Below are 12341 nucleotides of genomic sequence, written 5' to 3' on the forward strand. Positions count from 1 at the left end.
ACCAGTACATGTTTCTAATTTACAATTGGCTACAGTGCCATAGGAACACATCTCCCCATGTCAATCAGGTCATGATAGACAACAACATTAGAATCAGCAAATACACAAACCATTACGAATACATTTAAAGGCTAATTCATCCATTAAAAAAGAATTAGTCAAATATAGCCAATGACATTTGTGGTTGTTAAATAAGTCAAAATCAACACTATTTACATGCCAAAAAGATTAAAAAAAAAAGAAAAGACAAATGTAAAAATAAAATAATTCAGCACAAAGTCAGTTATATGTAAAATTAACAAACAAACAAACAAACAAACAAACAAACACAAACCAAAGCATACTTTTAATATTTATAGAGAGATTAAAATGACGATAAACTACAGTTTTTGGATAGTTGTTTTAAAGCAGTTAAAAATATATGTATATTTTTAAAATATTCTTAATAATTTACAAAGCCTTCATGGTTCTCCTCACTGTTTGGATACATCTCCCACATATTGAAAATCTCAAAGAATTAAATATTTTGCAGTTACAATGCATGTATAATGTATACAGCACATATCTGTGTGCTACAGTGGAAACTTAAAATTAAGACAAGAACACAGACAGAACAATTGTTAATTACACTAAATCCTTCTATAATCTCTGTCAAAAATACAAAAATGGAGAAAGCTTTTTGAGGAGATTTTTAGCAAGCCCCCTCAGAAAGACTATATTAAAAGTATATTTTAAGTAAAATAATTTCTAGTGACCTTCACTGGGAGTATTCTACTGTGCATTTATTCAATCTTTCCATTAGTCTTCGTATTCATGTATGTTTCAGAAAAAAAAAAAAAAAATAATAATGTTGGAACATTTTTATATTTATTGATTTACTGGTAATCATGTTTTGTTTACACCTTTAATGTATATAATTTAAAATATTTTGAAACATATTTTTCAAGGCAAAAATATTTTTTAAACAAATATCTTTGCTGACATTTTACTACCTGAACTAACGTATTAAAAAAATTAAAAATAAAATAAAATAAAAACAAGATTTTATTCTCTATTATGATTTCAGGACGATTATTCCAATTTGACTTATATTTTGAAAATTGAAAGTCAATATGTGTGAATTGCATTTATGTTTTTTTGTTTATATAAATGAATAAGAGCCAGACTAAAAACATGTGCATAATCATGTCATTGATCCGAATGCAAGTTTGTAAGAGGGGAAGGCACAAATTACAGATTATTCAACACATAAATTACAGGGAATATCTCTGATGGAATTTTTTCCAGCAGTTTGAGAAAATATCCTATTATATAAAAAAGCAAAAAGGCCACAATAACCAGATTTTTAGACTTTAAAATGCTGGTAGCGGTTCATGGAAACGAGAACTTAAAATGACCAGTAAGACGATGTAATTTACAAATACACTTTAGTATAAACATTTGATTTATCATCTCATTGGTACAACAAAGATATACATCTCTGTACAAAAGGCATTCAATTCAACAACCTGAAATGCAAAAATTAACTATAATGTAAAATGCACTATACATTAAAAACACCATTCCAGTTTATTTAATGTGACGCACAGTTCTGCCCTGAAGTTTAGTGACCTACAGTTCCAATATGAGAGACAAATATGTACAAAACAGCCATGATCGCTGACTAGCTATGGTATTTACATTTGGACTAACCAAAAGCATATCCAGATTCAAATTAATTCTGACAATCATGGAGTCTACTGGAACAATGTACTGTAAATCAGTACATCGTGAACATTCACTGGCCTCTGCTGATTGGCTGCAGGGGTTCTATCTGTGTTGAGGTAAACAGCTGATGAGGTGTATGCACACACTTCAGAAAAAGAAAGAAGTTTTTTCTGGGGTAGACACAAACTGTCTAGCTGCCCATAAGAGCTGAATGCTACTATGGTTTGAACATGACACACAAACCTGCTTGATAACAGGCACTATGGATGATTCCAGACCAGTTATACTGCATTCTGTTCAGGACAAGAACATACATTGGGAAAAAGTGGTTAAAAGATTTTACGACTGAAAGCTTTGCCAAGTTATTGAATCCTGACAGATGAGGGTAAGGAAAGTCCTGCTGGAAAAAAAACTGCTTAAACCAGCATTGAAGCTTGTTTGCTGGATTTAGCAGACTTAAGCTGGTCTAGCTGGCCTACCAGCCTGATCAAGTTGGTGTTCAGCTGCTTGTTTCAGCTAGTCTACCAGTCTGACTAGCTTAAAAGTGCCACAAACCCCTTTAAAACCAGCCAACAGGTTGGAAGACCAGCAAACCAATTTGTTTAAGTTATAATTTCAGCAGGGTTAGCAGAGAGAAATTAAGGGTTTAAAGGATGTATATGCTGCCTTTTGATAAAACCTTCAGTTTTCAATGATCAACTGTCTATTGACCAGCTGTCTATGAGATATTTACATACTTTATATGTGCTATACAATGGTGTGTCCCACTGTTTTGATGACATAACTTCATAATCAATCACAATATTACATCAGAAACAGTCTACTTATGTGTATGAGTTTGAGCAGATATCACCATGTTTATCCAGATACCCAATTATGCGTGTTGGTCTTTACCCCGTGAGAGAAAACTTGCTGACTGCTCATGGGGTCAAAATTGAAGTCTAGCGCATCACCATCCATGAGAGTATCATGAAGGACAGTCTCAACGTCACATTCTAGCTGCTCAATGGACATATCATCCAAGTCACTGGGCAACCGCTCTGGATGTCCATGGTGGTGAGGTACCTGTCCATGCCTGTGGTAGCCATTGCCATTGGTGCTGCTGTAACTTGGCAACCCTGCATCATTGCAACCTCCTCCCAGCTGTGCGTGATGATTGTGAGGCAGGAGTAATTGGGGCTTCATGTTGCCTAGGTGACCAGGATGCCCATGAGGCAACATGGTACACCCATTCATACCCATAGCCGGAGAGGGCAACAGATGAAGCAATCTTGGGCGCATGTGCAGGTGTGGATGTGGGTGCTGGTGCACATGAGGGCCCATCATTTTGCCCCCTTGTCCCAATTGATCTTGACTAACATAGGTTGGTAGCACACGTGCCCCTTCCCCAGTCTGAGACCCCAACGACTGCATCAGCTCGACTCTTGGATTGGCATCTGCGGTCAACAGCTCTTTAAGCAACCCAGCAGCGCAATTATATGGACCCACGAAAGGTCCATAACCTCCAGGTTTACTGTCCGATAAAGTTGGTATGGCAATGGGACTCAGTCCCCCAACTCCTCCCTGACCATACATGCACTTCCGGTAGTCTTGTTGGACATGGGGTTGAGGGTGAGGGCCCATAATGGGGGAGTTGTAAGATGGGTATCCAGTACTACCCTCTTGGCTGCCCTGACCATTATTTTTGGGTGAGATGAGGTTGAGGTTGTCTAGCAGATTATCCATCATCACATTCTCAGACCCATGGTGAACCAAGGAACCTGCCACTTCGGATAGGCTGGGGAGGGGGCCACCCATCTTGGTGCCTATGGTACTTGGGTACCCAATGTGGACCTCAACGGCCTCATTCAGGTCCTCTTCGGGTAGAAAGGGTGAACGGCGTCCACTAAGTGTGCTGGCATCGGAGCTGGCGCGTGTACGAAAGGTGGTCCAGGGTTCAAAATCGTCATTGCTATGAGAATTGGGGCTGCCGAGCCATTTTGGGTACTGAGAACCAGGACTGTTGGAACCAGCTTCCAGTCCAGCTTGTAAGGACATCTACGAGCACAAAAGAGGGAATCAGAACAGTAAACAGTGAAAACCAGATTTAACCCATCACTGTATTATATGTAATAATTCTTATCATGCAAGAAAGTACTGTGGCAGTACCATGATACAATTATGGTATGTCAATGTCAATTTGTTATATATAGCACAGTTAAAACAATGACAGTTGACCAAAGTGCTGTACAATCATTGCAATATAAAAGTGAATTGAAATATAAAAACATTCATAATTCATCAGTACACAATGAAGTACACAATGTATAAAAAAATACCGTTCAGAAATAAAGTGCATTACATAATAAATTACAAATGCTAGTGAAAATAAATTAGTTTTTAACTTTGATTTAAAATCAAGCACTGTTGAGGCAGTTCTTATAAAAACAGGTAGGCAGTTCCAAAGCTTAGGAGACACTACCGCAAAGTCACAGTCACCTCTCAATTTCAATTTAGACCTGGGTCACTCAAAAGCCTCTGACTGCAGCCCTGAGAGAGTTAGGATGGCACTAGCCCATTTAAGGACTTAAAAACAAATATAAATAATTTGAATTCAATTCTGTATTGAATCAGCAACCAGTGGAGGGAAACTAAAACAGGAGTTATATGTTTGCGTACACCTGTCAAAAGCCTGGCAGCCGTAAGGGTTCCAAGCCACACTTATCTTTTTTCAAGGGCAAATAGATTTGGGTGTCATACGCATAACAATGAAAGGATATCATTGTATCAGATGATACTGCGATACCATGGTACTTTAATATATACAATGGCACTGAATTAGAATATTCAAATGTGGTATTTCAAATTATCACACGGCTCTCTGGAACAGTTCATTCATATTAATCGTGCCTTCCAGCGGTCTGATATTTCCGAATCGTGACCACACATCTGGGGATAAAGTGATATTTCACTAGTCATTTTACCTACTTCTCATATCACTCTGCAATCTCTATAAGTAAGCTTATACAGACATTTTTGCAATATTAACACTTTACAAAACTCAAAACAAGAAGTGGTATTCAGTTGTTTCTAGAGACTCCACTGTCTCTTCTCACACAATAACGTAATTTCAACTCAAATTAAAATTGATCTCCATTATAATAAATATCCATTTATTTATATACTTGGTAAGTAGCTTTGCAATAAACTGGGTAATCTACAATCAGCTTGTCTGTGTTCATTGACTATGAGTATGTCGATATATACTGTACCATGGTACGGAATGATTACCATATTAATGTGCCATGGTATTTACATGTTACCATGATACTTTGATATATCCAATGGTACTGAATTAAAATATTCATGTGCTATAGTATTTACATGGTAATTAAAAGATAAAATACAATGGTATTGTAAAGGTACATAAAAAACAAAACAAAAAAAAACCCACTACTACCATTGAACTTTTTGGTTTGTGTTTCAACCTAGAATCAAACACCATAATCGCAATTAGTTTATCTTTACACCAAATAATGGTCTGTTGCAAGTCTTTCGGGAATGGTATGAAATATAAGTTTTCAAATAATTTATTTTATGGGCTAAACTTATCATTATAGAGGTGTCAAGCTGAGGGAAGCATGCAAATACTCAAACCACCATATTTACACTGCTACACATAGCAATCTGCTTCAACACAACTTTATAGAGTGAAATTGCTCCCAGTAGGTGGCCAGAAATCTGTTTCCCTTCAACTGACCTTTTTCTTTGCTGCTCGTCCACGGCTCTTTGTGAACTTGCTGTTGTTGTCCATGGAAGTGGCTCTCCTGCGTGGAGACTTGCCACTTTTTCCTCCTTCAGGGTTCAGCATCCACCACGAGCTCTTCCCGGTTCCTTCATTCTGCACCCGCATGAAACGACTGTGCAAGGACAGATTGTGTCTGATTGAGTTCTGCAAGGGAGACAGAAAGAATGGGATGAGATCATGAAACCCCAAATGTATTTACGTATGTTTTACTGCATAAAAAAAATAAAAAAATACAGAGAACGGAAATGCCCTGTAATCATTCAATAAATGGCATTATTATACGGGTCTCTGGAATAACTGATTCTGATTGGTCAATGGTGCCATCTAGTGGTCTGATAACTTCTAAGTAACAACCGCACATCATAAAGACATATCAGACCGGTCATCCAAGTATTGCGAGCCATCTTTACTATTTCTCGGATCACTGTGCAATCTCTTTAAGTGAGCTAATAAAATAATTTAAACTCAAATCAATGTTTCATGTCCATTTATTTATTTGGTTAGTAGCCATGTAATAAGCAGGATAATGTACAGTCAGCCGGCAAAGAGCCCTTTGCTTCGTGTCGGGCTTCTGATCACCCTGTTTGGGTTTATTCTGCGATAACAACTGGATGACTGAACTTTATTAATATCAAGCTTCAGTGTTATAAGTCAACAAAAAAGCAAATATGATCAATAAATGACCTTTTGACTGACTATTGACTTTTTGCTGGACATACATTTGAGTGAGGTTGTTTGCATAGAATGGCACCAAAAGTATTAAAATATATACACTTAATGCAATTAGATAACAAAAGTATTTATCAAATGTAATCTGCAAACAAATGATTCTGGAGTTAGACAATCAGAAAGTGTACAAATAGCTTTTTTTTTCTTAATTTAGAACAGTATATTTATTGTTTTATCATTTATAACCTAACAAACATCTTTTTGTGATATGTTTAGTTTGAAAAGTGCGCTTGCATAATCTTTCTGTAAAATAAATGCCACTTGGTTTGATAATTTTCTAATAATGCAATGACATTCATACTTTCTTAAAGTGTGGCCACTTTAATATATATATATATATATATTATATCTCAAGAGAGCCTATGTGTGTTTGGAAGTTTCTCAAAAGTTCAGAAGTGTTTACCTTTTACCTCTAAGAATGACAGCTATCACTTAGTTATCTTATGTTACCGAATCACATGCAAGCAATCGTAGATAATTGCACATATACAGTCTTTTTAAATCTCCTTCTCTAGACAATGTGAACTTGATGAATAGGCAGACAAAACGACATTAGTAAAGTCCTTTTTGAAGGTGCACATTTGCATGCTCAGACCTCAGTGTATACACACACATCCTGCGCTAATGATATTTTGTCTGCTTTAGTTTTCCATTCACACCCTGACCAGACCTACACTGAGAGAAAGACAGGGACAGAGAACCATAATACCATTTAAAATCTCAAAATATTTGCTAAATTATCTCGTGCATTTGTTGATTCATTGATATGGAAAGGAGGAAGAGGTGTCATTCAGACTTGATCTGTGAGCTGATTACCTGTTTATTGACCTATAAGAATGACCATCAATTCCCTGACAAACATAAAAAATACCATAGTAATACCTTGTTTTTCGACATGCACCATGGCAATAGTATGGTATTCTCGGAAGTACCTTGGAGCCCTATGTAAAAACCATGGTACAAGAACATGGTCATCACGTGTTTACGTTGATATCAACACATTCAGAACATTCATCCAAACACATGGAGACGAGATAGCAAAAACTGAATGAGAAATGTGATCCAAACAAAATAAAAAGGTTGAAATGGAACCATTTTACAATAATAGCTTCTTTATTTACATACACTAAAAATAAATATATAAATACTTTATGTACTGTATAGTACAGTATAAGTGATAAACTGGTTAAATCAGCATAAGGGAGAACAGTCAATGGATAAAATCAGCAAATGTTAGTCTCCCAGGAGATCGGATGCTGATTTTAGATCAGCTTTAGATTTTTTGGCAAATAGTTATTGTGGCTGGTACACAAACAGCCTACCATAATCCTTATTCAAAATACAGTGCACTTTGTGAATGTGATGCCTGGCTTAGTGAAATTCATGTAATGGGCACAGAGATCAAATAAATAAACCTGATACAAGAGACAACTGGAGAAAAAATTAAAAAAAAGGAAAATAAGAGCACTAACCAGGGAATTTCCCTACACAAGCATGTGAATGTAACTGCTCCCTCCATCATAAATGCAGGCCATGTGGTTCTACATACACATAAGTCTTTAGGCCTAAGGGCTGATTTGCTGGCAGTATTATGACTTTATGATTGAGTATTTATCTCCAAAACACAAAACTCAAATATACAAAAAGAAAAGACAGCCTTGATTAATACTGGCCACAGTGAACTTGTTATCTGAATTAGTTTAAGTGAACTAAACAATTTTTTTTTAAATTCCTGATGTATTAGTACATAAAGATTAGTACATAAAGTAAGAAAGTCCTGAGGGAAATGAGCAGTCAAATCCACACTAATCCGTTTATGTTTGAAAACTCAGTTTCCTAACGTCGTCGTCATTTTCCAAAGTATGCGGTAATGGACAGCGTTTTCTAAAAGCTCAGTGTTTAGTGTAGGAAAACCGTGTTCTAGTTTGGATGAGAGGGGTAAATCTAGCAAAAATGAATGTGTTTTCAAATGAAAACTTATGAATGTGGACGTGGCCCAAATCGAACCACTATACCTGAGAAGGTATATTTCCTTTGTCGCAAGAAGTAGATTGGTAGGAAAAGGAAAACAGAGGCACCAAGGTTAGGACCAAGCGGAAGGTCAACGGGAGGCCACCTCCAACCTTTGATCCTGATGGTCATGACCTTTAAGGTCAAGTCAAGGGAAATGGAGCTTCCACATCACAGAATCACTGTAAAGGGGTTTGACCACATGGAAGAGATATGAATTCTTAAAGGTTGAGTGCAAAAAGTAACCCCTCTGAAAAGAGAAAATATACAAGTGGGAAAGATGGACGTATTGTTAAGTACCATTGAAATACATGCCGTGGATGATAAATCACATCAGCTGTAAATGCCTTCTGTGAGGCATGTAAAAGAGCTGGGTCATGAACATTTGAGGAACAAGAAGTCAACAGAACACAGTTCAAATGTCCACACGGTTAAAAAAAAAGACCAGTTAAGACCAGCATGAATTTCCATGTTGGTCAAGGCTGCTAGTTTAGACTAATGGACCAGAATAGACATGTTTTTCACCTGTAAAAAAAGCCTAGTTAAAACAATTTACCAGGTTTAATACAAGTTAAGCTCAATCAACAGCATTTGTGGCATAATGTTGGCTACTACAAAATGTAAAAAATCTTCCCTCTTTTCCTTAAAATGGAAGTGAATGGGCCAAAGTTTGGAGGGTTTAAAAGGCAGAAATATGAAGCTTTTAATTTTATTAAAGCACTTACATAAATTATTCTATTAAATCTCGTGAATTATTTGAGCTATAAAATGTTTAAATCATAATTTTACAGTACTTTTACGGTTTGTTGACATTACCTCGTCATGTAAACGAAGATATAAAATTAGCTGTAACTTTACACAGAAAAGGAATGCGATTTTATCACACTAAAATCATGTTAACATGTATATTGTTTATGTATTGTGGCTATACAATGAAACTGTGTGTATTTTAGCATTTACAGAATGGCCCCATTCACTTCCATTGTAAGTGCCTCCATTGTAAGTTACTTTTATTTAAAGAAAAGGAGGGGTAAGTACAAATAATTTTTGTGGTTAACAATAGTATGCCACAGATGCTGTCGATTGAGCTTAACTTGTATTGAACCTGGAATATTCCTTTAAGCTAGTTAAAAAGATTGGTGGGTGAAACCAGCACACCAGCAACCAATGCATGGAACCAGCAACAACACATGATGGTGACCAGCAATGCTGGTCTTTACAACAGGGTAAATATGAAGGAGGTGTTAAGGGAAAAAGGAGGAGGAAAGGATTCTGAGTGAGAGGAAAAAGGAAGAACTTGAGGAATAGTGATAAAATGAGAAAGAGTGGTAAAACTATGGAAAGTAAAAATATTGAGAGAAAGTGAGAGAGGAAGAGAGGTAGTGTGTAGTGGGAAGGTGTGTAGAGGCAGAAGGGGGGTGGAAATGTTTCCCTAATGAGAGGGATGGGGTCGATGGGTTCATTGTGTGTCTGTGTGTGTGGAGAGTATGGCAGCGCCTCCAGTAGTGCTGACAGACCCTTGCAAACAGAGAAAGAGAGAGAGAGAGAGAGAGAGAGAGAGAGAGAGAGAGAGAGTGTGAGTAATAACGTATGGAGCTGTCTGCCGTCTGTCTCCACTGTAATAGAACCCCCACAGCACAACCTCACTCCACCCTGAGACTGACTCCACACTGTGAAGAGAATGAAATAGAAAGAAAAAGGAAAGAGAGAGAGAGAAATAAAGATAGATAGATAGGAAAAAACCTATAATGCAAATGCTGTCATTTGGTCAAATTAACAGATCGCACACAGTCACATTCAGAGCACATGTGCACACGCTTTGTAGTGTGATAAACCAGGGCCGGGCAACAGAATGTGAGTCAGTACAGGAATGCATATCATTATGATGGGGAAGGTGTCAGAGTTTTCTAATCAAACCAGAGATCATTCATTTAAAAGGAACAAAGTATGGCAGAGGCCAGTCTACACTTAAAGTGAAAAGAGTGACTTGCACATTCAAATTAGTTATGAGTGTAACACAATGCAAGCAACGGAGTTAAAGTGAGAGTGTATCTGGTCAGTACCCTCAAAATAGCTTTAAGTTAGTTTTAGCGGTTAGTTTTTGACCACTGCGTTGAGCTTTATAAATGGAGGACAGCTTTATAATGTTTAATTACAGGATGTGAGTAATGACCAGGCCTGCAAGGAATCTTTGCCCACAGAATTCTGTGAAAAATATTTCCGCAAAGCCATTCACAAAGTTCTATGCATCCTCCATTCCTATTATAGCTTTGATGAACAGACTGAAATGTAAAGTGGTCCATCCAGCCCAACACAGCAACATTGTCTCAATGATATGAGTATGTGCAATGTGCAGCCTTACTACTAAAGACAAGCCCATGGGATATTGGTACATGGTGTGGGGCTTTTACCTCTCTCTCCGACCCCTCTCTTATCACAGGCATGCAAGATATTTCAAAGCTACATTGTGACCTTTAGTCTCAGATCAGGGACATCCCCAACTGATCTGCGACAGTAAAAAGTTAACATTAAAATCCCCTTTCCTTTAAGATGTCATTTGAAGTGAAAAAAGACTGTGGACTCATGCACCAGTTTATCTACAAATGGGTGGGAAGTGTGCTCAGGATTGCACATATTGAAACCACTATTTCAGGTTGTTACAAGGTTCGTCGGGGAGGCAGATTCAGTTCTGAATGGTTATGAAGATAAATGGGCGATAAATGAAATCAATACATTCGAAGCACTGCTGATCAAGATATCAAGAGGAATTTTACTCTATTTTGCATTTTATTCTGATTCAATAGTTTTATTCCATTAAAAATTATATTATCAGCAAAACAATTTCTGCAAAAAGTTGAATACATTTTTTTTACATGAATTTCTTAGTATTTTCTGTCCCCATGTTGCTATAATGAAAGCATACACTTGAGTTGGCATGGACTCCACAAGCAAAACCTGATGATGAATTCTAGTATGATTTGAGAATGTTCCAAAGAGAATCTTGTTTGATTCAATGCAAGCAAGGACATCTGACCTTTTATATAAAGCAGTTCCCATTTTAATTATATTTGATTACCATGAAATAGCATTGAATCTTAAATATTTGATTTGACGATAGATTTTCTTTGCTTAAACATTTTAAAGCTTATTACCCAGAAGTAAAAAAAGAGTGAATTCATCACGGGCCAATATACAATGAACTGGTAAACAGAAGTGCATTTGCTTATTGTAACAGGTGCAGTGGCATATACTGTATGTGTGTGTGTGTGTGAAGCTATAATTGCATGTGTGTATGAGTGTGTGTGTGTGTGTGTGTGTTGTGAACGTGTGGGTCAGGTTTTGCCTACACAGTGGGGACCAATCAATGGTTCCCAGAGGAAAATGGCTTAATATACATACTAAATAATGTCTTTATGAGAATGTAAAATGCAAAAATGTTTCTCTAAAGGTTAGTTTTAGGCGTAGGGTTAGGTTAAAATATAATTAGCTCAGTTTAAAAACAATAGAAGTCAATGGAAATTCCCCACCATGAAATAAAAACATGTGCAATTCTATTCTAAACCTCAAAGCTATTTCTGCAGTGCTAGGTGCCAATAGGGTATGCTTAACGGGTCAGGTAATGTGTGTGTGTGTGCGCGCGTATGTGTCAGATCTCCTGAGGGATTTATAAACAAGTCCGAGAAACCCCATCTGCATCCTGTCTGACACCCCAGACAGCAGACACACAGGCTGCCATTCAAAAACAAACAGGCATTATTAATCAGCCATCACCTTCAACACTTACAACTCATCAACATACTGTTTCCAAACCATCTCACACTCATAAATTATGTGACCGAGGTCGAAAAAAGGAGTCAGACTGTAGTAAACTGAATGCCGTAATCAGAAATCATATTGCGCATCATATTTTTATGGATATAGAATTAGACATGAGAGACTTACTGTAAGGGGCTGTTCATACCGAATGTATTCTTGTGTAAAAAAAGAAATAAAATACCGGTAGACGCAGCAAAACTAATGGAACCAACTCAACTAAGTGCAATTGTCTCAAGACAATTTAAACTTCACAGTGTCTTAAAATGCTTTGTTCATGCCATGAGATCACAGC

General features: G+C 37.0%; 1 protein-coding gene across 1 annotated transcript in view; it reads right to left on the reverse strand.

Moving 5' to 3' along the window:
• Nucleotides 1-882: 882 nt before the first annotated feature.
• The window catches only part of LOC127636811 (forkhead box protein O1-B-like), a 49326-nt gene continuing 37867 nt past the window's right edge, over nt 883-12341 (reverse strand). Inside the window, exons 2-3 of the mRNA XM_052117558.1 lie at nt 5447-5638; nt 883-3744 (exon numbers count right to left, since the gene is read on the reverse strand). Of these exons, the coding sequence (XP_051973518.1) occupies nt 2566-3744; nt 5447-5638 (1371 nt within the window). The 3' untranslated portion in view covers nt 883-2565. The remainder of the gene's footprint in view (nt 3745-5446; nt 5639-12341) is intronic.

This window comes from Xyrauchen texanus, chromosome 44 (genome assembly GCF_025860055.1).
Source record: "Xyrauchen texanus isolate HMW12.3.18 chromosome 44, RBS_HiC_50CHRs, whole genome shotgun sequence".
NCBI classification, from domain to species: domain Eukaryota; kingdom Metazoa; phylum Chordata; class Actinopteri; order Cypriniformes; family Catostomidae; genus Xyrauchen; species Xyrauchen texanus.